The sequence below is a fragment of the Ochlerotatus camptorhynchus genome, unplaced genomic scaffold (genome assembly GCF_037179485.1).
Source record: "Ochlerotatus camptorhynchus isolate MF236.1 unplaced genomic scaffold, CSIRO-AGI_Acam_v1.1 ptg000367l, whole genome shotgun sequence".
NCBI classification, from domain to species: domain Eukaryota; kingdom Metazoa; phylum Arthropoda; class Insecta; order Diptera; family Culicidae; genus Ochlerotatus; species Ochlerotatus camptorhynchus.
Genome location: NW_027040855.1, coordinates 1,005,236 through 1,032,463, shown reverse-complemented (window position 1 = coordinate 1,032,463; position 27,228 = coordinate 1,005,236). Strand labels below are relative to the sequence as shown.

General features: G+C 38.5%; 2 protein-coding genes across 2 annotated transcripts in view; both read right to left on the bottom strand.

Annotated features, from left to right (window-relative positions):
* LOC135709888 (leucine-rich repeat-containing protein 58-like) overlaps positions 1-27,228 on the bottom strand; it is a 302,215-nt gene that overhangs the window by 189,963 nt on the left and 85,024 nt on the right. The gene's annotated exons all lie outside the window — the stretch shown is intronic.
* Positions 23,755-27,228, bottom strand: part of LOC135709944 (proton-coupled amino acid transporter-like protein pathetic) — a 58,032-nt gene continuing 54,558 nt past the window's right edge. The window contains exon 5 of the mRNA XM_065232391.1: positions 23,755-25,246. Coding sequence (XP_065088463.1) covers positions 24,986-25,246 — 261 coding nt within the window. The 3' untranslated portion in view covers positions 23,755-24,985. The remainder of the gene's footprint in view (positions 25,247-27,228) is intronic.

The window sequence follows — 27,228 nt, the reverse complement described above, 5'->3', positions numbered from 1 at the left end:
ACGCGATCACATTCAAACGCACGCCCGCGAGAAAACAAATAATAACAAACAGATCATCCGGCGAATATCAGTCACACACATCACCGCTACGCCGCGCCGTCCTCCCGCCTGGCCGCGAACCACCGCCACCACCATCACCAGTAGGTGTGCATACGAATTTGAATGAATCGCTCCAAGCAACTCCAACTACCAACATTCAACATGAGCTTTCCGGAGAATCCCGGTTAAGCTCGTTGTTGTTGGTTTATATTGTGAAGTGTGTTTGTCGTGTTCACACTTTTCCGCCAACACAATTCACGTCGATCGTCATCGGCGTCGTCGTCGTCGTCGTCGTCGGTGGAAAAATAAGTCAGGAATAAGAGCAACTTAGATGATCTGGACAGGCAGATCTGTTTCTCAGGTGTTGTCCGGGCACTTTGGTGGGATATCTTGATGGGCAGATTTGCTGTGATCGCTCAAGTGGCGTTTGTTTTTTATTCCGTCGATCTTGTTTTCTGTGCTACCGACGCCAGGGAGGCAGCTCCCACACCTGGACCCTACCTATCGACCCATCAACTCATGATCCGGGGACCAATGGCTTTACTTCCCTTCCGAAGGAGGGCGTGATCAGATATGTTATACCTCAGAACATCCCGGCGGCGCCGACTGGGATTGAACCCAAGCCTGCTTTGGTGAGAGGTAATCACGCTTACCACTACACCACCAGAGCCACTAAGTGGCGTTTGTGAAAATGCATCGCAGTGATAGTTACGTTTCCTTTCTTGTGATTTACTCTTCGAGCACCAACGAGCAGTTTCACGCCAAATGACGAATTGGAAAAACTCGAACTTCTCCGATTAATGTAACACTTTGCGTTATTGTGTGTTTTGGGCAATCATTCATGTGTCTACATTTTAAATACCTGAGGATTTCTAAATCACTTTCTGTGCAAAAGTTACATAAAAAGGCATGCATACATCAAGTTTGAAAATATGACCAAATGTTGACAAAAAGTTCAACGATTTTTGATAATTTTCAAGTGTCCGCGGTTTTAAATATTCCAAAAGTTTAAATTTTTCATGAGATTTAAAAAAATATATTAATGTTTTTAGATATCTACGATTTAAAACATATTGCTTTTATTTTTTCGTATAACTTCTAAAAAAAATCACCGTGTATTTTTTTTCAGAAACATTTTACTTTTCCCAAAAACTTTGTCTCAGACGTCAATTCGAACACAAGTGAAGTTTACTTGCTACAATTTGTTGAAAAACGTCAATGACGCCATTTTGAAAAGAATACATGATCCATAATGGCCGATTTTTTGGCAAAATGTGTTCTTCTGATTCAACCACAGGAATCACTTATTATGAAATCAGTTATTACGGAAATCCTGTGAACTTTCACCCCAAGAAATTTATGGATTCTTTAAACTACCTTCTGATCTCTGCAATTGCGGAGCACTGGTCAATCAAATAATGTCAATATTTGGCAAAGGGTTTTTTTTCTTTGCTTTTTTTTTATCATAATGCGTTTATTTTTCCAGGCTCATTTTCCGTAGCTTTGCGGAGCCGATATTCATCATCTGGGTTACAAAATTACTTAAAACTAACGTCAGTAAAGCGGGGGCCGATTACTCGCGGCTATCTCGAGGTTAAGGGTAACAAATTGTAACAAACGGATGGCAGGGTAGGGATTAAAAACACAAGGTTTTTTCGAGGAATGTGCTCTTGATCTAGAACTAAGCGACATACTGGAGAAAAAGACGAACATGGAGGTACACCGATGGGGACCTAGCAACTTGAGAGAACACAAGATGACACTAACTACTAAATCCTCAGATCGATCCGTTTTTAAAACACATAAATTAAATTAAAATAATCGAGATTTCGGCTCGCCAAGATGTCTCTAATGGGCCGCAAAGGTTGTTTTCCTCGGGTCCTGAGAGATGCGGATAACTCAGATCTAGCAACGCAATGAAGGGTGCATGACCAAAGTACGTGGTCGATCTCGTGATAACTACTAACCACAAGCGCACAAATTGTTGACTGCGAACCCGATTCGAAAGAAATGCGAGTCTAACGAGCAGTGATTGGACATGAGCTTCGACATGACACGTATAAAGTCATAAGGACACCTTTTGAAATTTGGCAAAGCAATCCCAACAGGGCATTAGACTTAATAAAACAAGTTGAGCCTAGGTGGGACTGCATGATATGTTAACCAATGTCTATCACACCTTAATTGTGACAAGATTTTCGGCTAGCATCACATTAAATATGGGTCAAACAACAATATTCCTATGTAATGGACGCAGTTGTAAAATGGCTCTACAGACGAGGAAAAAACATAGACTCTCCGTGCAATCCACTTCAACACCAAGCTCATGGAAACATCCGGTTTCTTGAATATCGTTGCTGTTGCTAGGTATAACTTACATTCTATTCAAAGTTTTCATCGGCCTCCGGAGGGATCACGTCCAATTCCCCTGCATCCTCCTCAACCACCTTCACTTTCTTCTCCACCAAGCTGTTGTTGTTCTTTTCCAACGATGTACCTCCCGCCACCACGCCAACGTACGTACTGGATTTAATCGGTGTCCTTCCATATTGCACAAGAAACAACTGTTCCTGATCCCGTCGTAGAAAATGTTTCCTCTGATTAAGGAAATGAAGCGTTGCTGGTATCTCCAAACTATGTATAGCTTGATGCGCTTTTCCACAAGCTCTTAGAGAAACATATTGAGTCACTTAAAAATACTCTAAAGGCTCCAAATAACACGAAAGTAAGTTTTTCAGAAAAATGTTTATAAACGAAATTTCAATAATTGGGAGAGACTTGATCCTTTTTTGATGACATGTAAATTTTGTAAGGCTGTGTAATTTATATGATTTTTTTTTAAGTTTCACGCCTACATATACATTAGACTGATGCAAAAATTAAAATTTTCGCTCCGCAGTGCTCAAGCGGTTCCAAACCAAGCCTCCCAAGGTTTGAACTGATTTGGTAAGAAACTGACTGGGCACTAACCATTTGAAATTTATATGGAAATTACTATGGGGAAACCATACTTTTTCTTCGTAGCCTTCTATCCTTCTTCCATATTACACCGTTAAAAAATTCTATAGTTATTCTTATGAAAATTTTTCTCAGTTACAACTTTGCAGAAGATTGTTTTTCAGCCAAACATCAAATTAAATAGTTATTGATTGATTAAGAGATTGATAATCTTTTGGCATGATCAAGCAACTGTTTTGTGGGCAACACTGTATTCTGCAGTGTGACATAGTAGCCATGATATTTCAGCTCTTTTCTACGCGCCAGAAATACCAATGTTGCCTGCTGAGCAGTTGATTGAGCATAATCATAAGACAATAGTAACTTGAATCATTGATAACTTTTGATCCGTACATTTTATCGAAAAATGGGCTTCAACAAGTAGCAGAGTTATAGGGTTAATTATTAGATAGAAATGAATACAAAATTTGGTTTTCCCATAGTAATTTCAATAAAAACTTCAAATAGTTAGTGCCAAGTCAGTTTCTTACTAAATGACTTCAAATTTTGGAAGGCGAATCAGGAACCAAATTGAACACTGTGGAGCGAACATTTCAAATTTTGCATAAGTCTAATGTACATGTACACAAAGTAGATAAAACTTACTTTAATATGAGAATCGTATGATATTCCAAAGACTACCAATGGCTACAATCCCTGTACAATCATACGAAATGCTGTCGGTTCGTTCGCTCAGTTAAGTTATGTATTATTTATTATCTCATCTGACTATGTGTTTTCTTAATGAAATTTTGATGTTATATAGGGAAAAGCCAAAGTGACGTAAAAACCATATCCCACATCTTTTCATAATACACAATATAATATACAGAGGTGTACCGTTGCTTGCGGATGGAGTTTCAGTATTTTTTCTAGAATCTTTGATACTTGGTTTTGGGTAAAAAAGATTGTACTTGTGAATAGTATTCTCACTTCCAAATATCAGGCAGCTAGGAATTGGTAAAAAGAATACCGGCTAAAACTACCTCCGCAAACAAAAAGACCTCTCTGTACAGCTTATAATCATAACATTAATTAAAGCAGTCAAAGTATAAAATTGACTAATGCAAATATTACTTTCAACTGCACTCAACATAGTTAAAGGGAGAGTAGGTTCAAAACATAAATAACAAATGCGATTTTTTAATTTAATTAAATAATTAATAACAAATTTATTAAAAAAAAAAACATAAAACAAATATTTCCGGAGAACTTCGAGATTAGGGCGTAATTGTTTTTTGTAAACAAACACGTTAATCGTCGATTTCTCACAAATCTAAACTCAATCTAAAAAATAAACAACACAAACAGGTAGAGGAATGATTTCAATGATTCTATCATTTGGTATAGCTTGTTCGCAAGATTGAGCTTTAATTCGCGAGAAATCGGTGATTAACGTGTTTGTTTACAAAAGCAATTACGACCTTATCTCGAAGTTCTCCGGATTTGTGTTGTTTTTGGAGAAACACAATTTTGAATAGAGCTGAATTTGCTTTTTTGACCCTTGAATATTTTGTAGTTTCTCAAGGCGAAGGGGCTGTGGCATAACATAAATATAAAAGGAGATTGGGCAAAAATGTATGGAGACTGGTCCAAGAATGTACATCAATGACTGATATCTCATTCGAAAGGTATCATTGAGACAAGAAAAAGTTGATATAAGGTCAAAAAATTTACCGTGGGAGAAAAAAGTTACTCAAGGTGTAATGTTTGCAATTGGCCGTTTTTGCTCATTTTAAATAGCAATGTTTTCCTTTTTGCATGTGGTGTGTGCGTGCGTGCGTGCGTGTGTATGTGTGCTGATCTCACATACGCTTGTAGGTAAACACGAGCAGCCTTACACCAGTAATCTCTTTAATTGGGCCTCTCGGGGTACTCAATAAAGAAATCTGGCTTTAGCGCCTACGAAGTCAAATTAACGCTACGTATCAATGGAACGTAACAAGTACATAAGTATGAGTAGCCAAATAATGAGTATTGAATAAAAGAATCGGAATTGATGATTGTTAGAGAATTCTATAAACAATTTAATAACAAGGATCAAGTGACCTCAGATTCCCGTATATGCTTACCATTATCATACACCATTGTTCGATGCTTTGAATAAGGCAACAACGACCTATGTGAAAATAAATTCACTCTATGGCCTCTATTACATATATAATTATTCTCTCATTTGTTGATCTCGCTCTTTTTTTTTCTGATTTGCTATCTAAACCAAATTCACTCAGATTTAATGCCAGCCCCATTTTGATTGCCGGAATTTGTTAACATCTCGGTTTTTTTTTGTGTCACATTTTATCCATTTCATAAGAGAAATGCCAATTATCTCTAAAATATTTATTTGTTCTGCAGATACTTTGTTGAGCATTCGCTTAGAATAAATTCAATAGATTTCCCGCGTAACACAGAAATCATGTTTTGCTTACTTAGTAACTGTTCGGTTCTTCAAATGATGTCTTCGGCTGTTAACTAGAGATTTCTTCGAATTACATCCTGATGTGGCTGTTTTCATTGCTGATGCAGTTGCACCTAATGATAAACCTGTACACCTGTACCCGAAAAAAAATGCACCGGACAAAAGTATTCGCCAAAAATTTATTTTAAGTCGGATTTTCTTGAAACTTTCAGGGAATGGATTAATACATATGGATTATGTTTCGGCATAATTACTTTATTCAATTTCCTTTCCATCGCTGAAAGCCCGCACCTTTCCCTTAAGACCCCTCATTACATTTTGTGCAATGGTGGAGCCGACCTTTTTGGTCACTTTCATCCATTCTTTCTTCAACTCCAGCTCGTTCTTAAACACCTTTAACGATTTTCGAACTTTGGCCTTTATTATGGCCCAAAATCTTTCCACCGGACGAATCTCTGGTGAATTTGGGGGGTTGGCGGTTTTTGGTACAAAAACAACGTTATTGTCTCTGTACCAATCCAACGTCGATCGCGCGTAATGGCATGATGCCAGGTCCGGCCAAAATAATGTTTTGCCTCCGTGGGACCGCAGGAAGGGCAACAGACGCTTCTGGAGGCACTCGGTGCGGTAAATTTCGCTGTTGATGGTACCAGAGCAAGTATTGTTTGGAGAATTTGTCCACTTTCTTCTTCCTTATGTCTTCCGGAACATCAAACCATGATTTGGCAGCGTAGAACTCCAGCCCCGGTATCTGCTTTGTGCTGCATTGATATAGGTTTCGTCATCCATAACCACACACATCGGTTTCGTTAACCACTCTCGATACAGATTCCTTACGCGGGATTTGGCCGCCGTGTTTGTTGATCACGCAGGTTCGGTGCCTTCCGGACCTTGAATACACGAAGCCCAGCCCGTTTCATGGTTTGCTGAACGATCCAGGCGGAACACTTTGTTTTAAGAGCTGCGTCGCGAATCGAAAGGTTCGGATTACGCTTGAAATAATCCAACATCTTCCGGGCCTTCACAGGGTCAGCTGTCTTCGATTTTCTTCCACTTCCAGCCCGCCACTCGGTCGTCTGGGACTCCTTAAACGATTTTACCACTCGAGACACAGTTGTATGGGTGATTCCCAGTTGTCTTCCGATCCATCTCATGGTCGCAGTTGGATTTTCCATGACGGCGCGCAAAATTCTCCGGCGGTTTTCTTCTTGTTTCGATGACATCTCAATAACCACTGAACCGATTGTTATGAAATTTTGCACATGTAAACAATTCACTCCAATCTTCATCAATTTTTTCTCACAGATAAAAAAGTTACACACGGATAAAAATGGTGCATGTTTTCGAGTATAAGCCTTAGTGCATCTGTTTATATTTTTGCCTCAATAAGCAAAAGATTTTTTGAGTTATATGGTTTTAGTGTTATGGAAAAAGTATATGGCCCTTATTACGGGTTTTATTTCACGGGGAAAATGAAGGGAAGTGACGAATTCTCATGCACGCTGAAGTGATTCCTGGGCAAATCGAATAGGAAATCACTTCACCGTGAGTGACAAGTTATGATTTCACTTCGTTTTCACCGTGATAAGGGCTTTTATTTTGACCATGAATTCAGTGCAATATCAGGATTTTCAATCGATAACTCGATAACGTCTTTTCGTATACGTCTGCAATGGAAAATTCGCACAGCAGGCGTTTACGAAAAGATATGGTCGACTTTTTTATTGACAACCCTTGTCAATATTATTCAATCTCACACAAACCAGATTTGTACATTTATATTGTCACTAGAGTTGGAATCCGAAAGGCCCACTTGTGACAATCGATTTTACTCTCGTGTTGTACGTTAAAGATAACGTCGCATCTAGTGCGAACTATAGCGCATCATTTAACGAATACAGCGCACTAGATGCGATGTTATGTTTAACGTACATAAAGAGAGTAAACTCGATTGTCGCGAGTGGGTCATTTCGGTTTCCAAGTCTAGCGACAATAAATATAATGCAAAACTTAGTTACTGTATCTGTTGAATTTTTAACCTTTTCATTCATAGATTGTTTTTAATAACGAGGAATATCTCTGTCATGCTTACTGGGTCAGAGCTAACCAAAATGCTCCTTTTAGAAATGTACAGCTTAATACCGTGGGATTCCTCGATATTGACGAGTAATCACGGTAACAAATACATTTAATCGCTGAAAAATATGTTGCACAGTGATGAAGGAGGTCTGAATTGGTTTCTTAGGCAAGGTGATGTTTTTATTTTGGACAAAGGATTTAGGGATGCTATGAAAAAAGAACTGAGTTTATTCGGCTATGAAACAGGGATGCCACATTCCAAAATCCGGAATCAAGACCAACTGACAACGGAGCAGGCCAATCAGTCACGGTTGGTTACCATCTGTCGATGGGTGATTGGGGTAGTTAACGGACGATTCAAGCGAGATTTCATGTTGTTCCTTCAAAGTTATTGCAATGTGGCATATGTTCGAAGATTTCAAAGTGGCAGCAACCCTCATAAATGCGTTCCACCTACCTGTTACGAACAACGCACGGGCTCCCGACTTTCTAGGTATCATTAATGAAAGAATCAACCTGCCCAATCGATTGTCTGAATATGAACACGTCATAAACAACAATTTGAACAGGCAGCGAGTAACTTTTTTGCGAATGTTTGGGGATCTACCAGAATTCCACGATTCAGCAGGAATATTTGGTAGCTAAGATCCAGGATTTATTCTTAATATGTCCAGCACTATAAAATACTATAGTTACATTCTTGTTGGTCGAGACTAGGTGGGTAGAGAGGCAATAGGTAATTATTATTACTCATGCATTTCTGAAAAAAGAACCCTAGGATGTTGCGCGCACATTATGACTGAACTATGGTTTTTAAGATCCGCAAGATTCCAGCCTAACATTAATCATCCTGCTCAATTTTTAGATAATGCAATTGCAAACAAAAATCTTTATTATCATTTTTCAAATATCTGGGAATTACAATATTATGTTTCACCTTCTTACATCAAAATAAAATAAACCATTTTTCGTTATGCTTTTTCTTCATTTGCAGCTAAAAATCTTGTGAAGAACTACCATTGATGTTTTTTTTTAATAAACACAAAACTTCCTCGATATTTGACGTCCTACTGATTCTAATAAATGTTATATATGATTGCTTTGAATCAACCAATACCCACAAATGATTTGACCAGCCTACGAGATTCATAATTAATTTAAACAACATCCAACAAAATGACATTTCATAAGTATGCTCTTTTAACGTATATTAACATAATGTTACGAGATGAACTACCTGAGGTCTAAAAATATCGCTAATAAAGCTTTAAAAAAATGTAAAAAAAGGTTTTCAATCAGTTTACTAACTCCAGTAGATAAAACAGGTTGTCTTTATTTTTTCATTTTATTTTAAAACTTTGATTTATTCATATTACTTTAGTTTTAAAACAGTTTTTAGATTGTTAGACTGACACGTGAGTCATCTTTTTTTTTCATTATTCATGGAAAAAAACTAAAACTGCTCAAATTCATTTAGAATATACGGGATAACTTTTTTCTCCCACGGTTAAAAATTTTAACACCATACCAACTTTTTCTTGTTTTAACGAGACCTTTCAAATGAGATATATGTCATTCGTGTACATCACAGGACCGGATTTGCCTAATCTCCTTTGCATCAACCTAATTGTTTGAATCAGCGCTGCAATCGCACCGGTGAGAAGTCCGAAATAATGTGTCAAACTGAATACATTTTTGAAATTGCGACCAAAAAACTATTATTTTCTATTTATTCTAGTGAGTTTCTGTAGAAGTCAAAACATGATTTGAGCAAAAAAGTAGTACTCTTAATAATGGTATGTAGTGCTGATTTTCAAGTGCTTAGTTTCGAAAATATCTTCCAAATAATCAAACATCATCCAAATCACCCGATTCGTCAACCGACTAAGTCTTTTGCCACTTATGATTAATTTCAGTCGGTGTATCAATCAGCAGATTAAATCGTTGTTCGTCTGGTCATTCACTGAGCAATCGACCCTTTCAATAGTTTTTCATTGATGGATTTAGTCGGCCGACTTTGTCTACTGTTTAATCGATAGATGATTTCAAACCTTAACATGTTTTCTGTAATTTATAAGTCTTCAAGTTACTTTTTATTTGGGAACAATGCATTACAAAATAGTTTTATGCATTTTGTACAAGATTCATCAATTAAAATAAGAAATTTGAATGAAATGACATTGAAATTAAACAATTTTGCAAACAATCAATTGTCAAAAAATTGTCAAGGGCTGTCACAGACTTATCACCGTCGATCAGTGCTTATTCCTGCCACCAAGCGCGCAGGAGTTTAAGTTGGATTTCATTGGATGCAAAGCTCGTCGTCAAGTGGGATACCAAGAACGTAAATCATGTGGCATATACACCATTCTTACCTCCAACCGGTCACAAAACAAATAATCGTTTCATCTGGTCGACCTATCGTGGTGTGTCATTGTCAATCAAAATCGAAATTCATAATCGCCTCGTAATAGAGACACTAACTTTCTCACCGTTCAGTCAACCTGTTTCCCCTGCTGCCAAGATCGCACAGTTCCCCATCGCCGATCCCCTCTCCAATCCGGGTGGGAATCTTGTGCAGGAATTAGCATTTCGGAAATTTAAATGTCAATCGCCGAAATCTATAGCGAGCGATCCAGGCATATAATCTCGCTCAGTCACTCCGCTAGAGCCGCGTACTGACAAGCGTGTCTGATATGTAGGCCTTAATAAATGGGTGCTCTTGAATGACATTGGTATTGCGGAGGAGAAATGAGAGGCTAATAACTGTCACTGGACTGAGCCCGGGCTGTCCTCCTTCACCCACAGATCATGGGTGGTATCGTGCGCTGCGCTGTGGCATTGTTGTCAACACGAACCACGGAATGCCTATTATGTACGCCCGCGATCCTCGCGAGAAATGTGCGCAGGAGGACAATATTTGACAACGGATATCTGCGCTTGGTAAACGGTGGACGACGGCGCGCGTGCGTGGTACGGTGGTTACTCTCTGCATACAAATGGCTTATCAGCCGCGACAACAGCTGAGAGATAATCGTTGCTGTTCCGATGATGAGAGGGAAGCTGCGTGTGTGTTCTCGAATCTCGATCGCAATTTGAATAAATGTGCGATAAAGTCAGGCAACTTATGAAGTGAAAAAATTTACGAAATAATTTCCCATATGCAAAACGATGCGCGGACCTACAGCAGCTTCGGATGCAATTGAAACGGTTGGACGTTTTTTTTTTCGGGGGTGATATTAGTTGAATAAGAGAATAAAAGCAATGCAGTGATCTTAGTAATTAACCAGTTTTCACTTTTAAGGTTATGAACTGTGAGTTGCATTACCGTTTTCCCATATATATACACTTAGATATACCTAACCTTACACGTGATGGAATCCATCTTTGACATAAACGATGAGACGTAAACAAACATGTCATGTAAAATTAAGTGCTCCGAGACTGGAAAGTTCGAAAGTACGTTTCATTGAGCTAAATTTCGCGTCTATTTTTTTTCTTTGATTTGTTTTCCGTCGATCTTGTTTTCCGTGCTGAGCACCAATGCTACCGACGCCAGGGAGGCAGCTCCCCCACCTGGACCCTACCTATCGACTCATCAACTCATGAACCGGGGACCAACGGCTTTACTTCCCTTCCGAAGGAAGGTGTGATTGCAGATGTTATGCCTCAGAACATCCCGGCGGCGCCGACTGGGATTGAACCCAGGCCTGCTGGGGTGAGAGGTAATCACGCTTACCACTACACCCACCGGTACCGCTAAATTTTGCGTTTATTTTGACTCAATTTTACCACTAGTTAAACGTTGTAGACACCATTCACCTCTGCAGTTATCATTACACTTATATCAGGCTTGCACTGTTCGGGTTACCGTGGACAGCGTATCATATGACTACGGTTTGAACCCTTCGTTTGAAAAATTCTTTCAGCACTGGCCCTGACGGAATCCCTTCCGCGGTTATTAAGAACTGTATTGGTGTGTTTTGGCCGCACCTTTGTAACGAGCATATATGTCGTTATCTATTTTGTTTGTCGTATTATTCCATCAATATCAAATAATATTTGTTAACTACTTAAATAATTAATTACCGCTAGAGATACATTTATGAACATGCCTAATGTATATTCACCCGATTAGAGTTCTTTATATTCATTTTGTTCACCAGTAACACAGATGCGCAAAGTAAAATTAAATGAGTTCCCCACACATTTGTGATCGCTTTGATCATCTCGTATCAGCCTACAGGCGCTGGGTTGCTCGATCGTCGCGTAGCTACCGCGAACGTCGACCCGTTGAAAATCCTTTCAAGATGTGTTGACCTTTCCCTAATTTTCTCTCCCATCCTGGTTTTGGGCCGAAGTTGGTTGGGGGATAGAAATCGTTCTTTGGAAAGAGATGCAAAAATTGCGCGCAATGAAACTAATGGGAGCGTGAGAGAAATTTTCGGTATCACGAATTTTAACTTCGTGATTTCCGGTAGCGAAGATTACAATATCGCGGTTAATCTGAGGATCATTAAACTTAGTCTCGTTCACTTTGAACTGATCCGTGGAAGAGGCAGGAGTGGCCCAAAGTAGTTCTCACGCCGTGGTGTTGTCCAAAAGGTGACATGATACCTGTTTAGATTAGTGTAGCTTTATTTAACCAAAATCCTTTCCATTAGTTTTTCGTAGCGTAAAAGTGAGAAGTGTGTGCTATTTTCTCAGGTTGTGTGTTATCGGGTTGTGCTTTGGTGAATAAGCAGGTAAAAGTGAACATGCAATTTGTTTGGTGTAATTCCGTGCTGACACGTGCGTGGTGCAATGGTTATTTTCAGAATGTAGATTCGTGGCAGTGCCGATATACGTCTAACACACTACACCGAACCATCCGTGGCCATTTCTGACCCCACCGTCAGCTTCAAAGTTCCCGGAGTACGCCGGAAGAGGGACGCGAACATCAACGACGCACCTTAGGCAAGGCGATCGGCCATTCAACAGCCCAGCAGTTAGCAACACGTTTTTCCTCCCGTTGGTGACGACCAAAGGGATACCGACGCTCGTACCGCGTCGTGTAAGACCACGAGTCGATGAATCAGACGCACCGGTTCATCCGATGCACGTAGCACGCATCTAGACTTCCGGCGGTCTCCGCTGTCGAACAACGCAGAAGTAGCAGAGTTCACCGCCACCCCGTCCGTTCATTCGTCGAACGCGCGGTGTCCATCACCAGCATCATGAAAAGGTCGTGAGTATCCATGCGTGTCCATGCGCATGTGACTCCAAAACGTAACCATTGCTATGCACGGTTACGAGGCGTACGAGCATAAACCGTACTTGCTCTAATCCGATTTTGCGCCAAGTTCTTTCCGGTGCAAAGCAACGAATAAATGAACGTGAATTAGATTCATTAATAAGCACTCAAATCCAAGCACACACACCCGCACGATAGGAATAGGGATCTATGGAAAGGTAGAATGAGAGTAGATAGGAGACGAGTCTGAAGAACAAATGAGCACTCTGTACTGTGGTAGGACATTATAAATGGATAAAAGCTCCACTGTTTTTGCGAACCTTACAAATGTATAGAATAAAGCTCTGTAATATATTTCAAACGTATTTTTGTAGTTATCGCTGAGAGTAGATCCCGATGAAGTGATATTGTCTGAATACCTATTCATGTTGCTGGGTTTTCGTTAGCATATAGTTACTTGCTAATTTAATTTACTGGGGAGGTTGGCTCCGAATCCAACCGAGCAACTCTCTAATTGTATACGTATTGGTCCGAGGGAAACGAGACGGTTTACCTGTGATGAGAACCGCCGTGCTAGCCAGACTCGTCGCCGGCCGACAGTTGATCACACGCTCCTAGTAGTTGCATTTTGGAATTTGTTGCATGTTTTTGCACTCGAACCATTTCAATCAGCCAACCGTCTTCCCGCCCCAAAAATTGGGAAAATCAGAGCCTTCCCCTGAAAGGTCTCATACGGTCGGGCAACCCTATCCCTGGTAGGTGGTCTCCTTCGGGAGTGGCGCTTAAGCCACTTTTACTTGAAAACGGGAAGATTGCATGGCTGACCGGTTACACCTTTAGCATCCATCTTCAATCTCTCTTTGGATTCTGGGATCTTCCCCGACTGCTGGAAGGATTCTTTTTTTTCCCTGTCTTCAAAAAAGGCGATAAGTAGTCGGTGTCCAACTACCGTGGTATCGCTGCTTTATGTGCAGTCTCAAAACTTTTTGAACTATTGGTGCTAGATTATTTAAAACACACATGCTCTAGTTACATCGCGACTGAACAACACGGATTTATACCGAAGAGGTCGACCGCTACAAATCTGGTTCAATACACATCATCAATCATATCCGAGATGGAAAGAGGTAATCAAGTGGATGCTATCTACACCGATCTTTCTGCTGCTTTTGATAAAATCAATCACGAGATGGTTTTCACGGTTCCCTCCTTGATTGGCTTCGCTCACCTACTCATCGGTCAACATATGTCAGTGAAGATTGGAGATCATTTTTCTCAACCGTTCGCTGTTTCTTCTGGTGTACCTCAAGGCAGTCATCTGGGACCGTTCATATTTTTACTGTATGAATGACGTTCACTTTTCGATCCGTTGCCTGAAGCTGTCTTATGCTGACGATTTCAAACTATACTTTGTCATCAAAGATCGAAGTGATGCATTGTTTCTTCACCAGCAACTGGACGTTTTTACTGTTTGGTGTGACAAGAACAGGATGGTATTAAATGCCTCTAAATGTGCCATTATAACGTTTTCCAGGAAAAAATCACCTATCTGTTAAGCTTACAGCCTGCAGGAGCAAATATTAAGTCGTGAATCTACCATTAAAGACTTAAGCGTCCTACTTGATTCACAACTCACCTTCAGGGACCATGTGGCTTATGTTTCCGCTAAGGCGTTTTCTCAACTTGGTTTCATTTTTCGTTTTGCCAAAGACTTTCGGGACATTTTCTGTTTAAAAACACTCTATTGTTCGCTAGTCCGCTCCACATTAGAGTGCTGTTCCGTAGTATGGGCTCCTTTTTACAGCAACGGGGTGAATCGTATTGAGGCCATTCAGCGAAGATTTATACGTTTCGTCCTTCGTCGGCTACCCTGGAGTGATCCTATCAATCTCCCTAGTTATGAAAGTCGCTGTAATTTGATGTCCCTACAATTACTTAGTCTTCGCCGAGGCGTCTCTAAGGATACCTTTATCGCTGATCTCCTACGATCGGACATTAATTGCGGTTCACTTCTGCAGCAGTTGAATGTCAATATCAGACGCGTAAATTTACGTGCCTAATATTTTTTCAATATCCCGGCTTCTCGCACAAACTAGCATGTGTAAGATTTTCAACAAATGTTATAACTGCTTTGATTTTAGAATCTCCCGTGTTAGGCTTAAGAATCTGTTTTATAATGTACTTTTAACTTCCTGACGGTTTCTGATTTCTGTATTTAAATTGAGTTAAATACATTATCATTAATATCTTTTTATATGTTTAGAACTAAGTTCAAACAAATGTATCTGTAGGATTCCATGTTATCTGTTGGTACTGATGAGGTTTTAAGCCCACTAGTGTGGGCTTTTCCCTCCAAATAAATAAAAAAAATACATAAATAAATATATAAATAAATAAATAAATATACAAATAAATAAATAAATAAATGAATAAATAAATAAATAAATGAATAAATAAATAAATAAATAAATAAATAAATAAATAAATAAACAAATAAATAAATAAATAAATAAATAAATAAATAAATGTCAAAATTGACGCTGAGTATCATCGTCGCCCACTGGTCACCATAGCCGGTCGAACGAATCTAGAACCACACAACCGTTCATACTGACGACATCGCTCTGATGAGACAACGAAACCCTACCCCAAGCTCCTCCCCTTTTCCTATCCTTCGACATTGAACCCCTCTAACCTCGGGGAAGCCGCGAGTATTCTACTAAATTGACATTTGTGGACCATTATAACCCAATCATACATAGAGCAGGCAATATGCTCAATTTTATAAAAAGTTTCGGTCTCCACTTTAAAGATCCTTATACAATAAAATCACTTTACGTTGCTTATGTAAGGTCAATTTTTTTAATATTGTAGCGTTGATTGGGCACTGGGGCCTCCCTTAGCTCAGTTGGCAAAGGCGCAGCTACAAAGCAAGACCATGCTGGAGGTGGCTGGGTTCAATTCCCGGTCCGGTCTAGGAATTTTTCGGGTTGGAAAATTTCTCGCCTTCCCTGGGCATAGAAGTATGATTGGACTTGTCCCACAATCATATCAATGCAAAAATGGTACAGGCATCGAAAGCTCACAATTAATAACTATGGAAGTGCATCTAGAACACTAAGTTGAGAGCACGCAATAAGCTAATATGCGATATGCAAAAGGCTTGAAATGCGAAAAAGAAGAAGAAGTTGATTGGTCACCCTATATGAAAAAGCATGAAGAACGAATAGAGTCAATCCAAAAGTAATTTTTATAATATGCACTACGTAAGTTAGGTTGGACGGGTTTTCCTCACCCGTCATATGAAGCACGTTGCTTGCTGATCAGCATTTAAACATTGAAAGAACGTCGGGATTACGCAAAGATTTCTTGATTAATCAATATAATTTCGCAACGCATTGACTCAGATGATATATTGTCAAGGTTAAATTTATATGCACCTTCCCGACAGTTACGCAATAGACAGTTGTTCGCACACACTTAGATTATTTCCCCGAGATAGGCACCACCGAGCAGCTCGGCATTTTATTTTGCTGGATCTCAGTGAAAAACTTGCCGAGATTCAGCTAACAAACGGGAATTTTGCCGAGATCTCAGCTAACAAACATATTTTTTGCTGAATTTCCAGCAAAATAAAATGCCGAGCTGCTCAGTGGTGCCCATCTCGGCAAAAAAATCTAAGTGTGCAGTAGATCGCCATCGGACGAATTACGCTAAGATTGGACCTGTAAATCAGATGATGACTGTTTATAATCATCATTGTGAAATGATTGACCTAAATATGCCCTCAACAGAATTAAAAATATATTTCAGAACCCTGCGAAGTCATAGAACATAAGTCCTAATGTTAATATGTAGTCTACGATTTGATTTATTGACGAATAAATAAATAAATAAATAAATTCGGACCAACTCCTATTAGACATAGAATTAAGTGAATTTTGTTACAAACAAAGAACAATATACGATCGGCTCCGTAAAGCTAACTCCCAAGCGTCGGAGATTGTCACTATGTGCGGATCAGAATCCGGCGTAACCATAACAAGAACAACAAATTGTTAACATCAATGACTAGTGAATTCATTATGTAACCGTCAAAAAAATTGTTTTTATTTATTCTTTTGATGCAATTCATCTGACAGTAAGTTGCCTCAATAAATAATAACTTTGACGAAATAAAACAGCAAAAACTACAAAGAAACAATATTTAAAAATAGTCTCAATCTTCTCAATCGGTTGGATGTATCTCCAAATTTGAATGCTGATTCCACCGCAGAGAATGCCCGATTCATCGCAGACATTGGCTTATGATACCCCTATGTAGTTCTCCGGGTCTGGCGTTTGATAATTTAAATAAAATAGTTTTTTGCATACGTTTTGTTTTCGAGTGATTGGAAATTTTCGGCAGCTATTGTGGAATTTCAACATATCAAATCATTTGAAAATAGTATTTCCATCCTAACTGTCATGTTACACATCAATACATCAGCCTTGATACAATTTGATGTATTGGCTGTCTTCATTTTCGTGTCACCCTGCTCCAATGTATCAAAACATTCCACGATACATAACTGACCTCGCTTGCTCGCGCTGACCTCGGAACACTACACGAAATCGGGTTACTCTATTTAACAGTTCTATCACTGTTACAACAATCAACCACAACTTTTATTGAAATCGGTATTCCACTTCCAGATATTGAAGCGCTTTTCTACTTCGTTCTGAAACTAGAATAATTCTATTCTTCCTACGTCGCATCGCACATTTTCTACGCATTAGCGACCTCGAAACTGCTATGCACAATTTATGCTCTCTATGCTCTTTCTCTTCCGTATGGTACCATGTTCTGCGTTACGTGAGTATTACCATGCTTCCGAACAATCGTCGAATGAGCATGAAAGCTTCAACAAAGAGACTGCGCGAATTGTCCGCCTGAATTGCGTTGCAACGCGATACGCAATAACTTGCACGGTCGATGAGATCAACTCAAAAATGAATGGTGTTTCACTGAAAATTCGATTTTTTTTTTAAATGAGCTGTATTATTGTTTACTAGTATGTTTATGAGTATTTTTTTGTAAAAGAACACATAAAAAACATTAAAAAAAAAATAAAAAAAAATGCGAGAAAGTATACTGAAAGCGAATATTACTCAGAGAATTAGTCGCATTTACTCAGTTGTATGGAGAAATTTCTAAAAGCGTTGGCTACACGCAAAAAAAATCCACACGTCATCATCATCTTTCTCACACTTAATTGAGCACTTAACGTGCTTATTTGTCCAGTTTGGTGGGAAATGCGTAATATTGTGAAACACATCCATTTCATGTGTGAATTTTATGCTGTGAACCATGGCTCAACAACTTTTCATCTAGATAAAAATAACTTGTCCAGAATAGATCGGGCACGAACCAATCCATACATTTTATACTCGTGTTCATGGCTTAGATAAACGTTTTTAGTGTTTTTTGAGCAGAAATTTTGTGGTAATTTCTATGGTCATTAACGGTGGTATGTACGCTGTACAAAATACTCAGTAAATAGGTTGTAAAAGTCTAAAAGTCCAAAATTAACCAAGTTTAAGTATAAACTTTGTTTTGCAGCGGTACCCTTGTTACTTGCTTTATCAGTTTTGTCCTTTAGACTATTGTAATCCACTTTCTGAGTGATTTGTGCTACTTATTTTTCAATTTGTAATATTGAGTTTAAATCTAGTGGATTTGACCCCATGCTCTCCTATATATGTTTTCAATAGTTGTTAAAAGGTACAAGCTGACTACTAGAAGACATATTGGCTACTTCTGATAAAAGTTACTGAAAATTTGAATCAATGAAGTATCATAATGGTAAAAAAAATTACAGAAAATATGGGACTTTGGGGCAAAATAGGCTCCAAACATGCACTTACCACAACGTGCACCAATTCAAGATATGCAAAATAAATTTCTTGACATTTTTCCCAAAAAAAGTCATATGTTACAATGTGTGGTTTCAGCGGCAGACAATTTCAAGCCTTTTTGTTGCAAAAATCCCCACTGTGGGTTGGTTGATAAGGATGAAGTCACAACTCATGTTTTCGATGTTTACCTTGCAGAACAAGCAATTCACATCGCATTGAAATGCAAAACACTTCAAATCCATCGGTTTTGGACAGTAGTACAATTTAGTATGCACTTATATTGGCAGAGAAAGATTATCAACAATTAAAAGTTTCAAACACTAGAAATCAACGTGTGTAACACATTGAACCATGGTGAAGTACATTTAAAATAAATGTGATTGCGCATATGAAGAATCAAGATAAAATTGCGCTGAGTGACTACACTCGCCCACAAAAATAATAGTTCTAATTTTCTACGGGCCAACGCCTAGATTATTGCCATTAGGTGAGAAAACCACTCTGTGAAAATTTCAGCTCATTCGGATGTAACACGAGCTGGCGCTTTTAGTTTAAATTTTGTGTGGGGAATTTGGTTAAAATACATGCAAAAATGAAACTCCTACACTCTATCGATCATAAAAAAGTTTCCTTATTCTCGATTTGATTCAGATTTTCAAAACTTGTAGTTCAGTTTATGAGTAACAACTTTGCAGAAAATTGCAGCATGAATCCAGTTAGTTTTATTGATATATACGCATTTGAATGTACATGTATATGAAAATTTTAACCGAATCTCCTATATGAACATTAAACCAAAAGCGCAAGCCTGTGTAGCGTCAAAAAGAGCTGAAACATTCAAAGAGTGCTTATATCACCTACTAACAACGAGTCTAGACGTTGGCCCGTTGAAAAAAATGATAAAAAATTTCCCCCATATAAATGTGAGCAACCTACATGGTGTCTCAGAATAGATGTCACTGAACTCAAAAGAAAACAAATTTCAACCTTCATCGAAAAACTATCAAATATTTACAACTATAGTCGAACTTTAAGTGCTATGTTTGATTTTTCTGTAAAAAATTCACCTTTGATATAAATCCAGTAAATCAAATATTACCCAATGGTGAAACCTATACCATAGAGGAAACGCTAAGACCAAAAGGTCCCGAAGAAACGTGTTCAACTTTTTGCCTAATCGATGCACCCCTCGAAACATAGAAAAATCCAAGAGCCCCTTATTTTAGCTGTTAAACTTGCATAGATAATCAAAACAAACATAGTGTAGTACAAGAATTTCGACTAGAATGGGGTACGCTTATAGATTTACTTGGGACCAATAGCCAAGTAGTGAGCCAATTTAAAATCGTTAGTTTCCACCGGTTGCCTATACTGAGACACCCTGTACACTCAAAAATATTAGTATAGGCAAACAGACATAACACATTGAATTTTTTTTATATCTTTATTAAGGAGACTTTCAGCCCTGGGCTGGTACGTCTCCTCACACACATTGAATCTTTTTCACTATAAAACATCGTCGCTTAAACACTACCGCCATCTGTTGAGTAAACTGTAATGGGCAGTACGTTGAACAGATGGCGGAAGTGTGTAAACGTCAAACGCAAGGGTTTTGACTATGCGCGTTACAGGTGGCGGTAACGTACAGGTAACTCTAAGACCAGAAGGTCCCGAAGAAACGAGCTCAACTTTTTGGCTCAACTCTGGTACTATCTTCGGTCCCAAGCTAATCGATGCACCCCTCGAGGGAAATCTGAAGGGTGACCAACTTCATAAATTAGCTGAATTGTAAATATACATTCCAGAAAAAAATACAAAAAAAAACCGTAAATATGCACACGGTGAAACTAAAATACCCCAATGAAAATACTCAAAAATACATCGAAAATACTTTGCACATGAAAAATACACTAAATAATGAATTTAATACACTATAATACAAACATACAAAAAACTTAAAAATAAATAAATATGAAAAAATACAAAATGCATCTTTTCAAGTCGGGTAGATGAATGGAAAACACTCAAGTTGATAGTCCCTCGGGAAAATCCACGAACCCCTCATTTTATCTGTCAAACTTTCATAACGAATCAAAACAAACATAGAGTAGTACTGGAATTTATACTAGAATAGTGTACGTTAATCGATTTGCTTGGGACCAATTAGCTAGTTAAGTAGTGAGCCAATTTAAAACCGTCCCATGCAACCAAAAGTTCGGATAAAAGCCCTTTTTTGGCTTAATCAGCTATTCTAAGGATTATGAAGAGAATTCTATTCGGCTTACTTTTTAAGAAATTAACCGAACTTCCAAGTTCACATTCGACGTTTAAGCTTCTAACAGAATCCTGTTTCATTTTTAAAAAGAACTTGAAAGTTCACAAAAGGTTCCTTTAACCGTTGGAGGGAATGCTATTCAGCCCAAAAAGAAAACTTGAATGAAATCAACAAACCAAAATAGAAAACAAATAAATTTATTATTTTGTTGCCCCCCACGTTCTCTTCTAATTTATTATGAGCTGCTGCGTCGTCGAAAGATAAATATTTGAAATATTGTCAAACATTTAATTTAAATTACATATGTTTAAATTACTTACCGCAAGTCTCGAACTCGAGTTCTCCTCTTTGAAACCGAGATACATACCACTGCTCTATGTGAACGAAGTGGAATATCATATTATTTTACTAGATGTCTTGATTTCATGCATAACAATGTTTTTCAAAGTAGCCAAATCTACTTTCAAGCTCCGTAAGAATTATTTTTGAACTTCAAAGTCTCTGATTAGTTCATGTAGAACCTTATTTGAACTTGAAAGTTGCTAAAAAGTTAATACGGAACTTATTGTGAACTTGCACCGTTTTACATTTGACAGCTTGTTTTGTTTTCCGCAGAAGTTTTCAGTAACCTCGAAAAGTACGAAACAATTTTACTTAATTGTAGTAAATTTACCTGTTTTATTCAGAAAATCATAGGTATGGTAGTGGAACGCAAACCTTAATGAAATGTATTAAAATACAATATATTTTTTACTAACAGAAATGCCATTCGCTGTAGTAGAAACATTGAACGCTCGAGGCTGTAAGGAGCTTTCGGTCGTTCCAGACGAGTATACCCGATGGATATTTTGGTTTGTGTGGACGTGCCTTGAATTCCAAAAAATCAACGAGAGAAGTCATTGTTTACATAGGCTGTTTCGCCCTAATTCCAGCTCTATCTAGAATTCTTCTTCTGATGTAAACAAACGGTTTGGTTGACGTTTCCTCTCGAACTCGCGAGGTGCCATCTGCGTTAGTGGTACATTAAAAAGGCCTATCCAGCAACTTGCTAGAAATTTTGCTTAAAAATATGGGTGCTTGCATACAATAGTTGGAATATTTCATTAATTGTCTACACTCTATCATTATAGACCCATTAATGAGTATAATTTCACCCATTTAAAAGTAAAGTAGGTCCAGTGTTCACTCGGCTGTCGACAAAAGCAGGCCACTCTCGATGTGTGCTACGCGATCGTCTGTTTTCTCGGCAGCAACCATTGTGTGGTCCTCCTCATTGTTCTTCATCAGCAGTTCTTTCGGTCGATGCGTCGTCGACTTTGGAAAGCAACCGTTTCGTGATGAGTGTGTGAGTGCTGACCACGTTTTGCGTCCATTGCTGCAATGGACGCACTTTGACCCTCGTTGGCGTACAACAATTTGCCATACAATGAACCTACTGGAAGCGGCTCCAGTTCTGATGGAGGAGGCTTTTTGGATAGCGGAAGATAAAGTGTTTATTGTGTTGTACCTTTTGACTATAGTTTTAAGATGTATTGTATAGTGACCAAGAATCCTCGGCTCTGTAAAGTTAATTCGGTTGAGCCTTATCAAATAAATTAATAAGCAAAAAAAAAAAAAAAAAAGTAAAGTAGGTTAACCCATTTAAATGGGTAAACAATAACGTAACGTTTACCCACTAATCGGTAACAATTACTCGTTTATGGATATTAGATACCCATTAATGGGTAATTTGTTTACCCATTATAAATTTCCAGTTACAGTGTATAACGTAAACATGTATGATATTTGACGCTCCACTTATGTGCATCATAGTAACGGAAATTTACAATTCACACGCTATGAGTCTCAGTTCTCAGTCGCTAAGTTGGTATGATTGACCGTGAACACTACTTTTTCAAACTGTGTAGACTGAGAAAAAATTTCGTAAATTTTTCTCATTTGCCGGGAGATTTTTAAGGGTTTTCACAGGAAAACATGAGACAAAATCGCTGAGTTCCTACACTTTTGACGATTATGAGTGAACTAAACTTATAACTCAAATTTGGCTCCTTCTTATTGACCGTGGAGATCTTTGAGGAAAAGCGCGAGGAAAAGTGAGGAAATTTAACTCAGTCTATGGGTAATTTGTTTGGTTTGGTTTCGATCGTTTAAACATTTATTCACAACACGCTATTTTAAACTCCCCAAATTTGGGAACAATCCATGCAGATGATCAAAACTGAACTTACCCAAAAATGGGTAAACTATGATGGGAGTGACAAGTTGACAAATGAACAAAGTCGAACGGATTCATGTTGTCCATTTGTCAACTTGTCACTCCCATCACAGTTTACCTATTTTTGGTTAGGTTCAGTTTTGACCGATCTGAGTGGATTCTACCCAAATTTGGGGAGTTTTGAAAAGCGTGAAAGGGAATAGCATGTAAACAAACCGATTATTCGATACACCACCCCAAAATACTTACTCACCACTAAAACTTGTAGCCACGAAACCAACCAATGTATGCTGAAAACGGTGTAAACATTTTGTGATGTGATATCATTTTGTGGGTGTTAATCTATATTAATATTTATAAATATTAATAAAATTGTATCAATTAGATACAATATTACCATACAAGATCAATAACATTCTTGCTGTGTTAGTTTTTGCGATTTTGAGGGAAAAACCTCTCAATTTTGAGTAGATCTTATCGTCCGTGAACTGCAGCAAGAGCGAGCACTTTTCGTGTTAGTTAGTTATGCTCTCCATCAGATGGCACGTCAGTGCAAAGCACGGAGGGAAAAAGGGTGATCAAAAAATGAAAAAATCATATTTATTGAACCATAGTTTTATTTAGATCAATCACTTTTTCAAATAGGTTTCAAATATATCTTACATCGTAACAGTGAGCTTAACTTAACCTACTACCTGCTATAGCTTCATGTTGTGTGTTGTAGTCTTTCTCAAAACGTCCTGTCCTGTTTCCTTTCGCCTAGATTTATTAAATATTTTACATCTTTTTTTGTGTTTGTTTGTTTATTTGTGTAAACAGCCCTCAAGCGGAGATCCACTTCCCCGTTAACCTAATGTTCACAGACTTTTTATACGATAAAAGCATTGTATAAAATACTAGGAACATTACAGTTCATGAGTTCAGCATCTGGTTTAGAATTTAAAGCTTTTTTATTCATTTGTTCTTGCTCAAAGCAATTCCGCTGGATGGCAAATGGAAGACATTAGCTTCGAATTTTAGATTTTAGTGTGTATAATTTCATGTGTTGCACATATTTCCAATTTCAATCGCATTGTAGGTTTGTAATTTGGTTTTGTTCGATATGGTCTCTTTCTGTCTGACAGATTGAGCTGCTCAATTTTGTGTCTTTCAAAGTTTCGAGAAATCTTTCTTCAGGTTTTCTTTTTTTATTGTTTTCTGTTTTCACTAGCACTTGCAGTTATAAATCTAAGAAACTCGTTTTGTCTTATGGTAAAAAAAATATTAGAGATAGGTTCAAAATCACAATAGTTTCGGTTCTACATCTAAATAACTCTGCCATCATAGCGTTAGGTCTAATGAAATTCTCTTCTATGGGCAATTTAAATATGTTTAAATATGGTTTCGATGAACGCATGCTATTGAAGGAAAACCAAAAACGATTCCGAATCTGATTCGAAGAACAATTCAACAAACTACGTTAGTCTAGCAATTTTGAATAAACCTTTAGAGAACAAATAATAAATTAACGCTTCCCACAAAGGAAGCACAACTGGGTAGAAGTGACACGTGCATTTGATACCCCCGAATTGTCCAGCTGTCGAAACTGGGTTCAGAGTTTGCGTGCTCGACCGGACTCGAGAACCAGTTTCGCGTGGGTTCTGTTTCCCGGGGTCACACCCCGGGAGAAAAGGGGAGGAAATTCGGGACACCACCACGTGCACTTCCGATCCTATACTGCGCACACTTCCATCCCGCTGTGCCCGATTCAATGCTACAATCGTGGGGTGGGATTCGGAAGTACGCCCAATATGCCCTAGGGGCCAAGTCTTGTTGTGTTTGTTATGCTGTTTATACTTCCTCCAGATGCCGCGAGAACTCCTCGATACTGACGTAGGTACCGGTGATGAAACCAACCACGCCGAACAGGATCAGGAAGATGTTCTTCCACAGGACCCAGTTGAAGCGTCCGTAGCCGGGTTTCTCGTAGAAGGTGACCAGTTCGATGACGGCCGGGAACATCATGCCGAGGGTGCTGAGGCAGACGGCGCCGATCAGCGTGACGAATGGACCGATGTTGGGTAGGGCAGCAGCGATGATCACAGTGATGGTCTGGAAAGAGGGACGGAATGGTACGGTGTGGATTAGTTACTTAGTCTTTTCCGTCGGAAATACAGGGGATAGACAAAACGATCGGGACAGGCAAAATGCTGTCAAAATTCAAATGGCATTACATTTTCGAAAAATAAACCATTTTTGATGAAACCAGATGCATTTGACGGGGAAGTTATAGGAGATATTATAAATCGGAGATTTTCTGGATTTTTGGGAGGTATGCCCACACTGATTTTTTTAATCGCTTGTATTTTTTTTGGTGTGAAAATTTGATTGAATTCATATTTTTCCTGATACTAGAAGCAATTCTGAATTCAATGCTGGCCACAGATCCAAGATCTGCTGAGAAACAACCGAGATCTGGTCAGTTCCTAGAAATCGGTTCCAGTGAAGTGACCAGCAATGTTAATCTTTTGGATATCAATCCTCATGATTTTTCAGCACGATGTCTTCAGAATCTTTTTCAGCGTCCCGAATTGCTGGATCTGGATCTGGGTTCCCCAGAGGAAATGGTTAATTTGGGACATGGCCGGAACCATATCAATATGGGTGTCAAACTTCAAGATTTTGCAAGCCGACACCAATGGCAGATATATCAGGCAAACAACCTGCCATCGTTACTCTGCAGCAGGTTTTGGATGCCAATTTGGGGCAGTAATTTATCGGAACCGATTTCAAAGAAATCGTTTCTTGGCAAATGTTGGATCTGTGGCCAGCATTGAATTCAGAATTGCTTCTAGTATAAGGAAAAATATGAAGTCAAATAAATTCTCATACTTAAAAAAAAATACAAGTCCCAAACATCTGGAACAACTCCGGTGTCCACTGGACACCTCTAATTTTCAAATGATTTAATGCATCCGTATTCATCAAGATTTGTTTAGATTTCAAAAATTGAATGCCATTTGAATTTTGACAAAATTTTGCCTGTCCCGATCATTTAGTCTATCCCCTGTTTGTCTGTTTAGTTCCAAAAAATGCTCATCCATGCGCATTCGAAAATGCTAAATTTCAATCAACGTTTCTCTTCTGTTTTAACTGGAACCGCTTCTCAGAAATTCTTCGGAATTCTTCTTAGAAATCCATTGGAATTTTCTTCTAGATTTTCCTTAGACTTTCCTAAGAATTTAATTCAAATTGTGCTTTGTTTTAGTGAAGTTCTCCTCAACATATGATCTTTTTGATATTTGGCCAGAATTTATTTGAAATTCGTATCTAAATCTCCTTCAGTATTCGTTTCAAATTACCGGCAGATCACCCTTTAAATTCTGTTTAGAATTTTTTATTTAATTTCTACCAAAATCTTGTATCCCCATCAAGATCAGAAACACCAAAGAACTCAATTCAGAGCTTCTTTTCTTCTGCCCAGAAATACCTTGGAATTCATGTTTGAATTTCTTAGGACTACATCTCAAAATTTGGAATGCTGGTCATAGCTCCCTTAGATTTTTTCCCGGGCTTTTTTAGGAATCCCTTTTTAATAAACCTCACATATCCATAGGTTTTCTTGGCAGGCAACTAAAGGGTGATACGGTCAAAATTTGGTCAATATCAACTTGACGTATTTCTTTCAATTTTGCATTTAAAAAACCTGAACACCCCTCATTTTGAAGGTGTGTGTGTGTAGAATGTTGCTCCTATTTTGATTTTGGAATTCACTCTTCAGTTGTCAAAATGCCGTCCAAGCAAGAAGAGCAGCGTATCAAAATTTTGCTCGCGCATCGCGAAAATCCGAGCTACTCGCACGCAAAGTTGGCAAAATCGCTAAAAGTTGCCAAATCAATCGTTACAAATGTAATTAAAGTGTTTGGGGAACGTTTGTCGACAGCCAGGAAGTCTGGATCGGGGGGAAATCGAAAACCGGAAGCCGCTGAGACGACAAAGAGAGTTGCCGGTAGTTTCAAGCGAAACCCTAACCTCTCTCTCCGAGATGCCGCAAATAAGCTGGGTGTATCGTCTACAACCGTGCATCGAGCCAA